Source organism: Gopherus evgoodei, chromosome 3 (assembly GCF_007399415.2).
Source record: "Gopherus evgoodei ecotype Sinaloan lineage chromosome 3, rGopEvg1_v1.p, whole genome shotgun sequence".
Lineage (NCBI taxonomy): Eukaryota > Metazoa > Chordata > Testudines > Testudinidae > Gopherus > Gopherus evgoodei.
This window is the reverse complement of record NC_044324.1, coordinates 75,309,917-75,328,165: the sequence shown is the minus strand read 5'-3', so window position 1 is coordinate 75,328,165 and position 18,249 is coordinate 75,309,917. Positions and strand designations below refer to the sequence as shown.

Below are 18,249 nucleotides of genomic sequence, written 5' to 3'. Positions count from 1 at the left end.
GGCGAGAAGGGAGTCCATCCTGCTGCTAAATAACTCCTGCAGCAGCGCAGGAAGCCTTCCACAGTCCCACTGTCAAGGGAGTGGGGCCATGACAGCAGAGCTGCAGAAGGCTCCCTACACAGCCGCAGGACAGCTGTGGTCCTGACAGGGCAGAGCCTAGTCCCAGCTGGGGTTCTCTGCTGTGCTCTGCCAGGACCACAATGTCCCCACACCTTTGGCCTCTTGTGACTGCAATAATCAAGAAGGCAGAAGAAGCAGCGCAGGGAGCCACCTGCAGCCCTGCTGTCATGAGAGGGAGTGAGCAAGGCCATGACAGCAGAGCTGCAGAGAGCTCCCAGCATTGCCACTGCTCTCTCAATTATCCAAACTAATAGACTCATAGACTCTAGGACTGGAAGGGACCTCGAGAGGTCATCGAGTCCAGTCCCCTGCCCTCATGGCAGGACCAAATACTGTCTAGACCATCCCTAATAGACATTTATCTAACCTACTCTTAAATATCTCCAGCGATGGAGATTCCACAACTTCCCTAGGCAATCTATTCCAGTGTTTAACTACCCTGACAGTTAGGAACTTTTTCCTAATGTCCAACCTAAATCTCCCTTGCTGCAGTTTAAGCCCATTGCTTCTTGTTCTATCATTGGAGGCTAAGGTGAACAAGTTTTCTCCCTCCTCCTGATGACACCCTTTTAGATACCTGAAAACTGATATCAGGTCCCCTCTCAGTCTTCTCTTTTCCAAACTAAATAAACCCAATTCCTTCAGCCTTCCTTCATAGGTCATGTTCTCAAGACCTTTCATCATTCTTGTTGCTCTTCTCTGGACCCTCTCCAATTTCTCCACATCTTTCTTGAAATGCGGTGCCCAGAACTGGACACAATACTCCAGTTGAGGCCTAACCAGCGCAGAGTAAAGCGGAAGAATGACTTCTCGTGTCTTGTTTACAACACACCTGTTAATGCATCCCAGAATCACGTTTGCTTTTTTTGCAACAGTATCACACTGTTCACTCATATTAAGCTTGTGGTCCACTATGACCCCTAGATCTCTTTCTGCAATACTCCTTCCTAGACAATCTCTTCCCATTCTGTATGTGTGAAACTGATTGTTCCTTCCTAAGTGGAGCACTTTGCATTTATCTTTATTGAACTTCATCCTGTTTACCTCAGACCATTTCTCCAATTTGTCCAGATCATTTTGAATTTTGACCCTGTCCTCCAGAGCAGTTGCAATCCCTCCCAGTTTGGTATCATCCGCAAACTTAATAAGCGTACTTTCTATGCCAACATCTAAATCGTTGATGAAGATATTGAACAGAACCGGTCCCAAAACAGACCCCTGCGGAACCCCACTTGTTATATCTTTCCAGCAGGATTGGGAGCCATTAACAACTACTCTCTGAGTACGGTTATCCAGCCAGTTATGCACCCACCTTATACTAGCCCCATCTAAATTGTACTTTCCTAGCTTATCTATAAGAATATCATGCGAAACTGTATCAAATGCCTTACTAAAGTCTAGGTATATCACATCCACCGCTTCTCCCTTATCCACAAGGCTCGTTATCCTATCAAAGAACGTTATCAGATTAGTTTGACATGATTTGTTCTTTACAAATCCATGCTGGCTATTCCCTATCACCTTACCACCTTCCAAGTGTTTGCAGATGATTTCTTTGATTACCTGCTCCATTATCTTCCCTGGCACAGAAGTTAAACTAACTGGTCTGTAGTTTCCTGGGTTGTTTTTATTTCCCTTTTTATAGATGGGCACTATATTTGCCCCCTTCCAGTCTTCTGGAATCTCCCCCGTCTCCCATGATTTCCCAAAGATAATAGCTAGAGGCTCAGATACCTCCTCTATTAACTCCTTGAGTATTCTAGGATGCATTTCATCAGGCCCTGGTGACTTACAGGCATCTAACTTTTCTAAGTGCTTTTTTACTTGCTCTTTCCTTATTTTCTCTTCTAAACCTACCCTCTTCCCGTAAGCATTCACTATACTAGACATTCCTTCAGACTTCTCAGTGAAGACCGAAACAAAGAAGTCATTAAGCATCTCTGCCATTTCCAAGTCTCCCGTTACTGTTACCCCCTCCTCATTGAGCAGTGGGCCTACCCTGTCCTTAGTCTTCCTCTTGCTTCTAATGTATTGATAAAAAGTCTTCTTGTTTCCCTTTATTCCCATAGCTAGTTTGAGTTCATTTTGTGCCTTTGCTTTTCTAATCTTGCCTCTGCATTCCTGTGTTATTTGCCTATATTCATCCTTCGTGATCTGACCTAGTTTCCATTTTTTATATGCTGCCTTTTTATTTTGTAGGTCACTCAAGATCTCAAGGGTAAGCCAAGGTGGTCTTTTGCCACATTTTCTATCTTTCCTAACCATCGGAATAACTTGCTTCTGGGCCCTTAATAGCGTCCCTTTGAAAAACTGCCAACTTTCCTCAGTTGTTTTTCCCCTCAGTCTTAATTCCCATGGGACCTTGCCTATCAGCTCTCTGAGCTTACCAAAATCCGCCTTCCTGAAATCCATTGTCTCTATTCTGCTGTACTCCTTTCTACCCTTCCTTAGAATTGCAAATTCTATGATTTCATGATCACTTTCACCCAAGCTTCCTTCTACTTTTAAATTCTCAACAAGTTCTTCCCTGTTGGTTAAAATCAAGTCTAGAACAGCTTCCCCCCTAGTAGCTTTTTCAATTTTCTGAAATAAAAAGTTGTCTGCAATGCAGTCCAGGAACTTATTGGATAGTCTGTGCCCCGCGGTGTTATTTTCCCAACATATATCTGGATAGTTGAAGTCCCCCATCACCACCAAATCTTGGGCTTTGGATGATTTTGTTAGTTGTTTGAAAAAAGCCTCATCCACCTCTTCCGCCTGATTAGGTGGCCTGTAGTAGACTCCCAGCACGACATCACCCGTGTTTTTTACCCCTTTTAGCCTAACCCAGAGACTCTCCACCCTTCCGTCTCCTATGTCCATCTCCACCTCAGTCCAAGTGTGTACATTTTTAATATATAAGGCAACACCTCCTCCCTTTTTCCCCTGTCTATCCTTCCTGAGCAAACTATAGCCATCCACACCAACATTCCAGTCGTGTGTATTATCCCACCAAGTTTCAGTAATGCCAATAATGTCATAGTTGTATTTATTTATTAGCACTTCCAGTTCTTCCTGCTTATTACCCATACTTCTTGCATTTGTATAAAGGCATCTAAGATACTGGTTTGATCTTGCCTCCCAGCTTCGCCCTGACCCTCCTTCCTCTCTGCCATTATAGCCCGTGCTCCCTCCTGTTTCCAACCCATCTCCCAGGTCTTGTTCCCCACTTACCTGTGGGCTTTGCTCACCTGTCCCCGTCGAACCTAGTTTAAAGCCCTCCTTACTAGGTTAGCCAGTCTGTGCGCAAATAAGGCCTTTCCCCGCTTCGAAAGGTGAACGCCATCTGTTCCTAGCAGTCCTTCCTCAAATAGCATCCCGTGGTCGAGGAAGCCAAAGCCCTCCTGGCGACACCATCTTCGCAGCCAGGCATTCACCTCCACGATGCATCTGTTTCTGCCCGGACCCCTACCTTCAACAGGAAGAATCGAAGAGAATACCACCTGAGCTCCAAACTCCTTAACCCGTACTCCCAGAGCCCTGTAGTCACTCTTGATCTGCTCAGCGTCACACCTCGCAGTATCATTTGTGCCCACATGGATGAGTAGCATGGGATAGTAGTCAGAAGGCCGGATAATTCTCGACAAAGCCTCTGTAACATCTCGGATACGGGCCCCTGGCAGGCAGCATACCTCCCGGGATGAACGGTCAGGGCGACAGATGGGTGTCTCCGTCCCCCTCAGCAGAGAGTCTCCAACCACCACTACCCTACGTTTCTTATCAGTGGTGGCAGCAGACCTCCCAGCCTTAGGGGTACGAGGCTTCACCCCCTTCACTGTTGGGGGTGATTTCTTCTCTCCTGTATCAAGAAGAGCATAACAGTTATCTTTTACCACAACAGGAGGGTTCGCAGCAGCGGCGGAGCACTGCCTGCTGCTAGAAGTAACCAGCTGGCTGTGTCCACCCTGAGCCTCCTCCTCCACTGGTGTGTCAGATACACCCTGAGGCATCTCCTCCTCCACTGGTGTGTCGGTAGTCCTGTCAACTGGGACAGCACCATCAGCTGTCTCCACATGGATACTGTCCAGGAATTGCTCATGGACATAGATGTTCCTCAGCCTGGCCACCTCCTCCTGTAGCTCTCCCACCTGCTGCCTGAGAGATTCCACCAGCAGGCACCTTTCACATTGGATGCCACCCCCAGCCTGGATATCAGTAAGTGGAAATTGCAAATTACAGTCTTTGCAAGCCCACACCAGGATCTGGGTAAAAGCATCCATGCTTTGGTGCTCTGTCTGGCTACAGGCGCAGGTGGAGGAGACAGAAGCAGTGCTGGCACAGGTGTTGCGGGTCCTCCTCACCATTGTAAGCCTCCCTCTGTCAAACTCTCGCAAATTCCCGTCTACAGTTCCCTGTCCGCTCCTCTCTGCTGTAAACAGAAAGGTTTTTGATGTGGCTCAGGTTACGGGTTCAGGGGACCAATGGGTCACAGATGAGACCGACAAGGGACCCCCCCCTTCCTACTCCCCTTCCAAACTCCCTTGCAAAACTCCCTGTTAGCAGCTCCTGGTCGCTAAGCTCCCTGGTCGCTTGTGCGCAGCTTTATAAAGCCCTGGCCTGAGTGAATGCCCCGCCCACTGGTTAAGGTTCAGCCAATTACCAGAGGCTTCTAGCTTTCAAACCTTCCTAGTAGCTCCACCTCCAACTGCCAGCTACAGCACACGGTCCTTCAAACAAACAAACAAACCAAACAGACTGACAAACACAAGCTCAGCACACAGCAAGTAACCCCCAAACACACACACAAACCCAAACACTGCAGACAGTCACTTACCCCACAGATGCTGTCTGTGCTCCTCCTTCACCTGGAGAACTCCCTTGCAAAACTCCCTTTTAGCAGCTCCTGTTCGCTAACTCTCCATTATCTGAATAAAATCCATGTTCTCCATGCGATTCGTGTAATTGACAGTATACTGGAATGAGGGCAGATCTCCCATTTTAAATATGGAGAAGCTGAGGCAGGAAGATTGTCACTTTCTCAAAGCAAAGGAAGGAACATGTCTCTGTCAGGTGGTCAGTGTGTGAGGCCACATCTCACTCAAAGGGAAAGACCTGGCATCTTGAAAGAAAACCAGTAGGTTGTGGAAAGAACCACATCCAGACAGCACATATACCTAGATCTCACAAGGAGGAGTCTGGATTTCTGAGAAACCTTCTTTCTCATTCATTTCCTTTTGGACTTGGGAAACCAGGAGACCTAGAAGCAAATTGTTGGTTTGAAGGGTCTCCAAGAAGGCATAGCCAGAGTAAGGCTAAAGGTTAGTGCTCACTGATACAAATGAACTAGACTAAAGTTTGGGAATAGGTTTATGTTCTTGATATATATAAACTCAAATTTTTCCATTGTGCCTAGACTGAAAGAGTTTTTTCTTTAACTGTGGTCTACTTACAAACTGAATCTGGATTGTTTAGCTTCTAAGACTGATTTAATAAGAGCCTGTTATGTTATAAGAGACCTCAGATTCAGCCTGTATTGTGTGACTAGCTTCATATAGTCTTCCTGCACTTATCGTAGAAAGGATACTATCCAGCGTAGACAATCACATCAGCTGCTAAGGGACCAGTGCAACAGCTGCGATTCATCTTATAATGGAAAAACACCTGTTACTTTTTTTTTTTTTTTTTGGTATAAAACATACGTTCTGTTGGTTTATTTTTCTTTACATGTTTTCTGTGAAAATTAAGAAGGAAGAAGCCAAATTGCTGGAAGAGATAAAACGGCTTAAGCAAGACAAACAAGCTCTTGAAGTAGATTTGGGACAAATGAGGAGAGAGAGAGATTTGGCAAGAGCCCAAATTGTTTCTACTTCAGGTAAAGTACTCATTTGTGGAGGCTCTCATTCCAATTAATAATTGGATAATTGCTCCTTACCTGTGTTTCATTAAATAAATGTCTAAAACTTAATTATTTGTAATACAAAAGGGCTTAAATAAATGTGACGTAAAGGCTTTTGAAATGCTCTTCTATTTGAAAACTTAATTTGAGTCACGCTTTTAAATTTTAGTAAAGAAAAAGTAATGGCAAAGTGCTGAAATGTATCTGAGAATGATGCAATATCAGACTGATAGCTTTGTTGCCGATTACTAAGAGGAGTATATTGAATCAAGTATTTTTGCCTTCTAGGTGAAAAATCTTATGAAATAAAGATTATAGAAGAATCATACAAACAGGAAATCAGTCTTTTGAAAAAGAGACTGCAGTGGTATGCAGAAAATCAGGAGCTTTTGGACAGAGATGCAGTTCGTCTTAAAGATGCAAAAGAAGAAATTGAGAAATTGAAACTACAGGTGATCACAACAGTTCAAGGTTTATTTTGTGAATTAGTATTTATAGAAATAGTGTCTATAGAATGTAACTTGGTTCTTCAGTATATGTTATCTATCATATTCTAAGTGCAGTAATGGAATACATCAAAATCTTGTACTTAAATACTGAGGGCCTGATATGCAGAATGTACATTTATTATGTGTGAAATGGAGGATTTAGATGTGTGAGCACTTAAAGCTATTTTTATTTGCATTTGGCACTTCAGTGGCATTTCTGGAAATAATTCTAAATTGACAGTTCTTTAGGCCATGCAAATCTATTGACTAAGACCGCCAGCCAGCAGTTACGTTATTACACTAACATTTAGAAAACATACCATACTGTGTAGTGGTTAAAGTAGTGTTACCCCAAAGTGCATGGCATGCATGCCTCAGAGGGTAAAGGAAATAGCTATAGGGGACATAGGCTTCTGAATCATTCTCTAGAGTTTGAGGAAGCTTTATTTTCTTGAAAGAAAAGTAAATCTCTAGTTTTAATGGTGGAAAGAAAACCTTTCAAAACATGAAACAAGTTAAACCAATGCAGAGAGCCTGAAACAATTCCTGTGAGTGTGAACTGCCCCATTTATGTCAATGGATGCTAATTCAGATGCCAGTGATACTCTTTCCCAGCTCATGAATGCATGTAGAAAACAGAGGAAGTATTGTATTATAAACATCCCAAAGTGGGGAAGGAGGTTGCAAGTATGTAAATTAAGATATATGTTGGCCTTTAACAACACATGGTGGGTGGGGAGGAACTGTCATGATTGGTTTCGTTTTCCTCAAGGTAGGCTCATTTTCAAATGTTTGGGAAACAGACTGCTCTCTCATTCGGGTGAACAGTTTTGTATATCAAAGGTTAAACTTTACAATGAAGCATTATTATTAGCCATGTTTTTAAAATAACACCCACCATTGATGCAGTAGATAATGGGAATGTGTTTTCATTTAACGGTCCAATATCTCTCTAGCAATGCATTGCAATATTAATATTAGGTGAGACCTCCAGATATTAAACTTGAACCTTGATGGCCAAATTTTCTCCTGTGACAGAGCTTTGCTTGGTAATGGGGAAAAAGGGATGCGTCAGGGAACTGGTTCTGGCTCCCTGAACCTCAGGGCCAGCCCGTCTTAGACATAATTTAGAGCTGCTGCTGGGCATCTCTAAATTGCATCACTGAATGCAGAGTTGTGAATTGTACCCTTAACTGATCATACATCAGTGGAAAACATCATAGCTTAGCTCTACCATATCACGTCCCATTTCCACCCACCCACCCCCTACATGTCAAGAGAGTGAGGGGCAGAAACTCAGGGCACGGACCTGGCAAAGATTTGCTCGCAGGGAGGTCCCTTTATAAGGGAATTCTCTACTAGATCTCTGCAGCTTGGTTACAGTCCCATTACCCCTATCTGGCCCAAAGAGGCCATAGCCCAGCATGAGAATATAGCCCCTAGACTTCTATCAGGAAAAACATACTGATAATTAGGATAAACTTCTGCACTAGTCCTGTTCAAATATGGAACTCTTTCATTATAGTTAATTTGACATCATTACAAATCTTTTAAACTGTGCTAATGAAGTGAACCTGTTGCATATACTTTTTGTAATGTACCACTGAATATATTGGATAGGTTGATAATCTCAGAACTGAAGCTGGGAATCAGTCCGTGCAACAGAAGAAACGTTTAAAGGACAGAGCAGCAGATGCAAAAAAAATTCAAGATCTTGAGCGACAAGTATGTAATAATATTACTTTTCTCAGTGTTTCATAGCTTGTGAAAAATGCAATAATGCTAATTGCTGTTGAGAGATGTTGGCAGAAATAACAAGATTAAACTATGCGGTATTGGAAAAGTCCCATGATAAAGTAAACATTTTTGTCCTTATGGAACTGTTTTATCTTCTCATTACAAATATTAATTCATTTATGAGAAAGTGTTCTCATGCTGGGACAAACCCTAAAAGTGATAGTATTTCAAGCAGCCACTAACTTTATCAGTACACTTCTGAATTCTTATTTCCATGTGTAAAGATTTTGTTTGAATATTTCCTTCCCCTCACATCCAGGATGAATGTTCTGGGGCCCACAGTGAAGTAGTAATGACATTAGTCTGTTGTTCAGAGAGTGATTTGGATATCATATGACTAACATTGAGATCAGGGTAGAGTCAAGTATTAGCTGGTGAATAGGATGGAAGAGAAGAGGAAAAAGAGCCCAGAAAGCCATGAATATTTTGTTTTATATGGCCCTGAAATTTTAAAGCATCAAAAAGCAAATGGAGGGTGCATTGAAGTAGTCCTTCTCTATCTAAAATAATCTGAATGTAAGAATAACCCATTTAAATCAAAAGGCATTTTAGGAAAAGATTGTTTAAATCAAACTATTAAACCCACAGTGCAGCTGAATATTTCAAAATCTAAAACAAATCCGTGTTCTTGTGTCGGGTTGGGGTGGTGGTGCGTGCCTGCGTGTGCAGGTACCTCTGTAACTTTTTAAACATTCCAATAAAAGCCCTTGTGTCCTCTTTGCAAATCTTCCCCCAGCAACTTGCCGCCTTCATCTTTTTAAATGAATGGTAATAAAATAAGAAATAAGAGATTTTAAATTCAAAATCCAGGAAACTGCTTTTTTATATGATGATCAATGTCTGACTGTTGATCACAGAAATATAATTACCTTTTTTTAATTAAAATTTATCCTGTAGCATTTTTCTCTAGATATAAATGTTAAGGGTTGAAAGGATACTGGTGGTAATGCCTTCACATAAATAACCCTGTGAAATGTTTTCCTTCAAATGCTTCTCTATATATATTCCACTGATGGTGTACAAGGAACCAGTGCCCCGCAGTGTCTGCTGGGGACCACTGTTTGTGCCCTGTGTTCTCACGCCACCAACCGAAGGCATAAAGAGTAGGGCAGAGCCCAACTTCGGCAATTCCTTCTCTGGCTACAATTTGGAATTTGCAGTGTTCATGTGACCTCTTCTTATGTAAATAGTTAGCTATAGATAGTTAGATACTTAATAGTTAATGTTAGAGATTTTGTATAGTGTTTTGTTTCTTCCCTTTAGAAGGAAACTTGGTTGTTTTGTTTTGCCTCAGAACTAATGGCTTATCCAGGTACCAAGACTATCTCTTCACTGCAGAGTTAACTTAGGCCATGTTTATACTACCACTTTTGTTGGTATAACTTATGTCATTCAGGGGCATGAAAAAATACTTCTCCCTCCCCTCGAGTGACATAAGTTACACTGACAGAAGTGCTAATATGGACAGTGCTACGTCAGTGGGAGAAGCACTCCCACCAACATAGCTACAACTGCTTGTGGAGGTGGTTTTATTATGTCGACAGGAGAGCTCTCTCTCCTGCCTGCATAGAGCAGCTACACGAGTGATCTTACAGTGGCACAGCTGCATTGGTACAGCTGTGCTGCTGTAAGCTCACTAATGCAGACATGCCTTTAGGTTCTTACTTGTGTGGACAGAAAGGGATAACACCTAATACATTTACCTGCATTTGGTGGTGCTTTAAACCCAATTTGTCTGGCCTAGGAGGAGGGAATAGGCTAGAAGTGACTCTCAAACTTTTTAGACTACTGTATCTCTTTCAGAAGTCTGATTTATCTTGCATACCCCACGTTTCACTTAACTTAAAAATTAATTGCTTGCTTTTGTATTTTTATGTCTGATTTTGTATCACAACACACTATTACTGAAAAATGGCCTATTCTCATTTTTACCATATAATTTTAAAATAAATCAATTGGAATATAAATATTGTACTTGCATTTTATTGTGTAGTGTATAGAGCAGTATAAACAAGTCATTGTCTGTATGAAATTTTAGTTTGTACTGACTTAAGAACGGCCATACTGGGTGTGACCAGTGGTTCATCTAGTCCAGTATCCTGTCTTCCGCCAGTGGCCAATGCCAGGTGCTTCAGACTTCGCGAGTGCTTTTTATGTAGCCTGTTGTAAACTAGGAAATGTCAAGATGAGTTGATGTACCCCCTGGAAGACCTTTGTGTGCTCCCAGTGGTACATGTACCCCTGGTTGAGAACCATTGGGCTAGAGCTTGGGTGCTGCTTTCACTTGGTCTGGGAACCTGCCCACTTTGTAGTGAGGACACCAGCTAGACCACTCAAGTTCTGATACTCCTCTAGTGCCTTCTCAGAATCCCCCCTTTGTGCCCAGAGGATAGTCGAGTTCTCCCACAATTCACTGAGAGAACTGGAGAGTAGCTCAGTTTACTAAAGCACAAAGAACTATGGAATATGTGTCCAGAAATCATAGCAACTTACCTGAGTGAGTGAGGCACTAGTGAGGATACGGTAATTCAGATATGGCTTTAGTGTGGCTGTTCACAGCCAGACTGGGCTAACTTAGGTGCTCAGACCCAGGTGCTGATGACCCAAGTAAACTTTTTAGTGATGACAATACCCTGTGACTGAACATGAATCTCCTGGCTTTAAAAATTGCCCTTTTTGTGAGGCCAGACTTTCTCTTAATCATTCAGTTGCTTACATACTAAGTACTTGTTGTGTTTGAGTGAGGAGCACATTAGAAGGAGAGAGATGTGCCTTCTGTAAATCAGTTTCTAGGAGAACCCAGAAAGCTAGGGAGTCCTGTTGGAAAATGTTCCTTTTGGGGAGGATATTGGATCCCGCTTCAGATCCTGGGTTGTCTGGGGCACAAACGTCTGAGCACTCATCTAAAAGTGCTCCACATGTGGACCTGAAGTTCCTACTCCTAAAGATCCATTGTCCTTGCTTGGTAAAATTTCAGGGGACCAAGGGAGGAAAGAGCCCACAGGTGGACAAGTTCTAGGTCAAGCCATAAATTTTCTCAAGCCTGAGACAGAATAGCTCAAGACTCAAAATGGGTCTACTGTCCCAACTTCTCACCACCAAGGACCCCAGTACCATTGTCTTTCCTGGTACCAATGTTATCTACTCATCTGTCTTCAGTACCAGTGTATTCCATACCAAAGTCCTGTGTGATGTCAAAAGACCTACTGGTCTCTTTGGTACCAGACACCTCTCTGTTAGCCTTAGTGAAGGAGCTTAACCCCAAGTACCAACCACTGCTCCTACACTAGAACCAAATAATCAACAATTCCATCCAAAGCACAGTTTGAGGGCAGTCCCAGCACACCAGCTGGCAGTTTCTTCTTTACAGAAGGAGTATTCATTTTTGTCAGACTCTGAGGGAGGTAGGGAAGTTTCACTGTCTCTAGTGGTCTATATATTCATGTTAGTAAACACCCAAGGAGGAGTTGAGGGCAGAGTCTTATTACAATAGAAGTTCAAACTCATGGGTTTCCTGGAGCCAATAGTCCTGGAATCCCCAAAGGGAGAGGAAATTCTTGTTTTAGTCCGAAGTGGCACACCTGATCTGGTCCAAGAGGTGAATCTAGCTGAACTACACGATAATAGCAACCATATTGTAATTAAATTTAACATCCTTATAAGATGGAGAATACCAAAGAAACCCACCACAGTAACATTTAACTTCAAAAAGGAAAACTACACAAAAATGAGGAAGCTAGTTAAATGGAAATTAAAAGTAACAGTCACAAGATTGAAATGCCTGCAAGCAGCATGGAAACTTTTTAAAAACACCATAACAGAGGCTCAGACTAAATGTATACCTCAAATTTAAAAAAATAGTAAGAGGACCAAAAAATGCCACCATGGCTAAACAGAGTAAAAGAGGCAGTTAGATACAAAAAGACATCCTTTAAAAGTTGGAAGTCAAATCCAATAATGCACAGTTCCATCATCTTCCTCACCCCTTCTCCTAACTATAGGTACTGCTTGTTAATCACCCTCAGTGGAATACAATAGGTATCATCATTCAAAGAAGAACAGGAGGAGGCTATTTACCTGTAATTGGAGTTGCTTCAAGATATATGGTCCCTATCTGTATTGCAGTTCCACCCTCCTTCCCGTTTACTGTGGATCTATATGATTTGTGGTGGAGAAGGAACTGTGGGCGCGACTGATCCGTCCCGCCCTTACTTGCCTCACATGAATCCATGACATGCAGCAAGCGTGCACATGTGGACCAACAGACACTACTACTTTCAAAATCTCCAGACACATGGCATATGCATATAATCCTCAGGGGAACTCAGATAGGAACCACGCATTTCAAAGAACCTCCAGTCACAGGTGAGAAACCTCCTCTTAGAAACCATTAGAAAAGGGATAGATAAAAAGACAGAAAAAATATAATATAGAAATCCAGGATACGCCCACTAGTCAAATACTGCTTGCAGTTTTGAACACCTCATCAAAAAAGATACATTAGAACTGGAAAAAGTGTAGAGAAGGGCAACAAAAATGGTATGGAACAGCCTCCATACAAAGAGAAATTAAGAAGACTGTTACTGTTCAGTTTAGAAGAGAGATGACAAAAGGGGAATATGATAGAGGTTTATAAAATCATGAGTGATGTGGAGAAAGTAATTGTACCTTTCTGTTAATTCCCTCTGAAGCATCTGGCACTGGCCATTATTGGAAGATGCTCGGGCAAGATAGACCATGGGTCTGTTCTACTATGGCCATTCTTACGTTCTTATTGATAGTGAGAACCACAATTTTTTTTAAATCAAATCTCTATTTAATGAGTTGTTGTTTTTTGACAGATTAAAGAAATGGAAACAATTCTAAAAAGAAGGCATCCAAATTCTTTGCCTGCTTTGATATATGCTGCTGCTGCAGCATCTGAGGGAGGTGGTGACATTTCGGCTAAATCCAATACAATTGATTTCCTGGAAAGAAGAATTAAAAAGTTAGAAACGGAACTTGAGGGTAAAGATGATGAAGCTAAAAAAAGTCTACGTGCTATGGAACAACAGTTTCAAAAAATAAAGGTAATTGACTTAAGGCTATCAGCATCAGGCCCTTATGCATGTTGAGTAGCAGCTTATTCCACAAGTAGTGAAGAGAGGTTTTACTGAATGTAATGGTATCTTCTCTAAGGTAGTAGCATTGCAAATTGAAGGTAAGATAACATTTGGGGAGAAGAATATTGAAAAAGATTGGGGGGGGCAGAAATTTCAAAGCTTTGGGCATTTAAATATAGTCATGTAAAAGCATTTTGAAACTGACAGGAGAAATTAAACTTGCAGGAGAGATTGCTTGGGTCATCTTTAAAAAGCTTTCATAAATAGAGGAAGGGGACTTACTTGGTCCTACGGGATACAGAGAGGAGGTGCACACATACTGAGCTTCACGCACAAGCAAAATAAGTGTGCAGGCTGCAGCAGTATAGTCCACTTACAAATTGCAGTCTCTTCTGCATGTTGAGCCAGAACCTGTGGCCCCCACCTTTTTCTTCATGGATGTCCAGGACACAGAATTGTTATGTTGGGAGTTCATGGAAGAATTCCTGCAGAAATTATCCTGGGCTCTGATCTGCAGCATGACAGGTAGGTGCTAGGTTGCCATTGCCCAGGAAAACACATAATTTTGCCAGGATCTTGGCACCAGATATGAAATCCTGTGTTTGGAAGTCTTGCCGGTATGGCAGTGGGCTTTGTCCCACAAGACCAGTTTTGTTCGCTGCTTACGTAGAAGGGAAGGAGAACATGATCTTGGAAAGACTGAATCAGTTGGAGATAGACCCCTTTTGAGTAAACCCTGGCTCTCACTTGAATGAGGAATTACCAGTCTTCTGCTCATGACACCAGGAGAAGAAAATACATTGCTCAGGTTTGCCTTCTCCATACAATTGAGAGGAAGCTTCCTTGTGTATCTATCTACTAGTACCTCTGGAACAGAATGTCCTGACAGAGCCCAAAAGAGACCCTGGTTTAATTATCTTGATTGCCCCATACACACCCAGATGGCAGGGACCATCTGTTTTGTTCTATTTGTACATTCTGGTCCATGATGCTAATTTCCTCTTTGCATCGTTGAAATGCTTTGTTTAACAAAAATGTGAAATGCTCTGAATTTCTTAGTGAGCCAACATGCTCTTAATGTTAAACTGAGAATGGAATGTTAATTCGTCTGTTCAGACTGATAGCTGAATAGAATAATCCACCACAATAATACAATGGGAAACACTCTTTTTCCCAATAATTGGCTTTAATTATTTATTCTCTTTCTAACTGTTTAAGGTGCCCATCTATCCTTACTAAGAATAGTTCCTTAGTTTGCTGATATACTGTGCTTTTTGTTGCGGGTAGTCTTAATGAGTAATTACATTCATGAGGCTGCTTTCTGAACTACCTAATTCATAGTATTGTAAATATTACTGGTTTTGTTGTATATAATGTGTTAAAATTTACTTAAGGTGCTTAATCTCTTAATTTATACAAAAAAGAGGGAGTAATAGATGTGCAATTCCGTAAATTGCTCTTTTTTTCCAGCTTCAGTATGAGCAAAGACTTGTAGAGCTTGAAGAACTCCTTGCCTATAAATTGATGAATGAACCACAAAAACTGTATGACAGCAAAGCCAGTTTTACGGCAATTGAGCAAGAACTTCGTAGTCTAAAGGAGGACCATCAGATCACAGTAAAAAATCTTCAAACAGAAATTAAAAATCTTAAAAATGAAAACTCCCAGTTAGAACTCAAAAAATGTGAAAGAAGTGATGAAGACGTACAAACAATAGAATACCAAGTGGAACAAGCTCATGCTAAAGCCAGGCTGGTAAGGCTAAATCAAGAATTAATCACCAAAAGCAGAGAGATACAGGACCTAACAAAAACTGTGGAGAGACTTCAAAAAGAGAGGAGGACGATGTTGTCAAATCATAACTCAAGTGACAAAACTGACAGTAAGGAGAAGTCAACAGAAATTTTGAAAAAGGATATTTTAGCATCAAGCAAAAGGAATGCCAGCACCACTGAACCTTTCCCAGACACTTTTGATGAGAAAATATACCAGCCACATAACTTTGCCGATTCCCATATTTCAGAAGTTCTGCAAGAAAATGCCAGGTTAAAAGATGAGCTAGAACGACTGTCTCTAGAAATGAGCCAGCAGAGAGTGAAGTCTCAGGCAGCACTGGCTCATTCTGAAAGTAATATACGAAGGTAAAACAGTCGTCTCATGCATTTATTAAAACATTGGAGTCTTGTCGAGAGATCAGTAATGATACAGTGCCTTTTGACAAATAGATCACATGTCTGAATCTAGCTCACATTAGTGGTGACCTAAAAGCTGCTACCTTCTCATGCTACTGTCTAACTTAGTTGGTGGTTTCAGTACACACATTCATAGTCAAGTGTGTACGTGTCACAAAAATTGCCACCTAAATTGGCACTAATTGGCATCTCTTGGGTCATATATGACTGGATAAAATTGATGCTTTTGAATGGACGAGAATGTGAGGCAATCACTTCCATGAGTCCTTACCCTCATTTAGGAACAATATGCTGAGATGAAGGCTTAGGTCTTCTATGTAGTATATCACTGCTATTAAGCCCTCAGGCAGGTCCAGATGAGTGCATGTTAATAAATCTAGAATTTATCATGGCTTTGAGTAAGAACAAAGTTATTTAATATAAATTGTTGCAGCTTGGATGCCTTTCTCTTTTCATCTAATAGTATAATACTAATATTTATGGCCCAAATCTTCAAAATTAGACACATGTATAATTTCATATACAGTTACCAATATTGTGGGTACAGTTGGAGTAATTGCACACACATGGTATTTGCATATACAATTTTTGTAACTGAAGAAATGAAGTGTGCGCGGTTTTAAAGTTATGGGAGCCTATAATTTAATTATGTTAAATGTATAAGCATATATAATTTTGTTAGTACAATTTTGGGGAACAGCTATATGCATAGCTTTCTTTTACAGGACAAAAGAAGATACAGCAGAATACATTGCAGCTCTAAGAGCATCCCATCAGAGAGAAGTAGAGAAAATTCTTTCTCAGCATGCAGTGGAACATTCTGCTTCTAAAGTAGCTGAACTAAATAGCAAAATTTCAAGACAAGAAGTAAAATAACAGTTATACATCTATGGTCCTCATGAATGTTAAGAGTTATTAACTATGACTTTAACAGAAAATGGGCAAAATCTGTAGTGATGTAGAAATTGAATATTTTTAAAGTAGGTCATATTCTTTCAGAAATGGGACTTTCTCAACAAATAATATATGTATTTTACATTATAAAAAGGTAGAGAGAATATACAAGGCATAAAGATATGATGGAAATATTTTAAATTCAAATCCAGTACATGACCAATTAATTGATTCAGTATTGGCTTTTGTCTAGTAAAAGGTACAATACAATTACTATTAAGATTCAAGAAATGCTTTCTTATATTTTAATTCTAAGATTCAAGAATTGATTTTATGTATTACTTTGAAGGTTTTAAAATCTGTCCGTGTTAATGAGGAATATTTAAAATATTTCCTTAGATCTTAATAAAACATCTACAAGAACAAGTTAATAAGCTGCACAGAGAGCAGGAGGCCCTTGCAGTTTCACAAACGCGAGAGGAAATCTTGCAAAAAGAGGTAAATGAAAGGTTTGTTGTGATTTGTTTTTCAGTTTTGAGGTATCTGATTATAAAGCAAGAAATCTTTGTTTTATTTTTTAAAAGTTCCAATAATATAAAATGAAAACAGCCTGCAAAAATCCAAGCTTGTGACCACTTTCCTCACCTTAGACCTTAGTCCATCCCGTGTTTGCTGCACATTGGGCTACCCACATTTGCCATCCTTGCCTGTCAACTGCCCTTCTCTCCAAATCTTCCCATTTCATATTGAGGTGCTTGATGTCGTTCACGGTCTTCCTCTCTTTCTTCTTCCGTTTTCTGGCTTCCATTCAAGGCCGGTATTTGGTAAGCATTCTTTTTCCGTTCCCAGCACGTGCCCCAGCTACTGAAGTCTTCTTTTGTAGATTATTTGTGAGAGAGTGCCTTGTCCAGTAATTTTTCTGACTACTACTTTCATCTTCCTATATCTATGTTATTCCCAATATTCTTCTCAGACATTTGTTATTAAATGTATCCAGCTTTTGCATATCTTTCTTGGTAAGTTGCCATGTCTCCCTGCTATATGTTGTGATAGCAATAACAATTGCTTTATACATGTTCAGTTTTGTCTTGAGGGAGATGTTTTGAGTTGCCAGATGTTTTTAAGTCTTCCAAATGCAGCATTTGCCTTCCCGATGATTCTTCTTATTTCCTTGGAACTAGTACCATCTTGGCTGATGGTATGTCCAAGATATGTAAAATTGTCCACCTTCTCCAGTTTCTCCTCTTCAATTTTGATCTCTGTCCCTATAGTCCCCATTAACATGACATTACATTTCTTTGCATTGTATCTCAAACCCATTTTCTCCATTACTTTGTTTACTTGATTTGTGCATTTTTGTAGTCCGTTGGCATCTTCGTTGATGAGAGCGATGTTGTCAGCAAAGTCTAGATCAAATAGCCTTTAATTGTTTAGGTCATATGTATCACTGTCGCATTGTTTTAATCCATAGTCAATGACTAGCATAAATAAAAAAGGAGACAGGATGCACCTGCCTTGATGCTGAATAGCTTACTCAATCCAGTTTCTATTTTAATGCAGCATTTTGAATTGGCGTAGAATGCCTTCATAATATTAATTAATTTTTTGTTGGAATTCCATATTGATCCACAATTTTCCACATTGTTTCTCTGTTTACATGATCGAATGCCTTTTGAAAATCCACAGAATTGATTGCAAGACTGCCTTGGAATTCAGTTGTGGTCTCAGTAATCTGTCTCAGGATGAAAATAGCATCTGTGCACGATCTCCCTTGTCTAAAT

General features: G+C 40.8%; 1 protein-coding gene across 9 annotated transcripts in view; it reads left to right on the top strand.

Moving 5' to 3' along the window:
- Window positions 1-18,249, top strand: part of CEP162 (centrosomal protein 162) — a 97,274-nt gene that overhangs the window by 63,486 nt on the left and 15,539 nt on the right. For 7 of the 9 annotated variants that reach the window (XM_030555847.1, XM_030555849.1, XM_030555846.1 and 4 more), the window contains 7 exons: window positions 5,845-5,971; window positions 6,284-6,447; window positions 8,104-8,208; window positions 13,122-13,349; window positions 14,853-15,523; window positions 16,300-16,441; window positions 16,868-16,966. In XM_030555847.1, coding sequence (XP_030411707.1) covers window positions 5,845-5,971; window positions 6,284-6,447; window positions 8,104-8,208; window positions 13,122-13,349; window positions 14,853-15,523; window positions 16,300-16,441; window positions 16,868-16,966 — 1,536 coding nt within the window. Of the gene's footprint in view, window positions 1-5,844; window positions 5,972-6,283; window positions 6,448-8,103; window positions 8,209-13,121; window positions 13,350-14,852; window positions 15,524-16,299; window positions 16,442-16,867; window positions 16,978-18,249 lie in introns of all 9 variants that reach the window. The other 2 variants (XM_030555851.1, XM_030555852.1) reach the window with 1 other exon arrangement.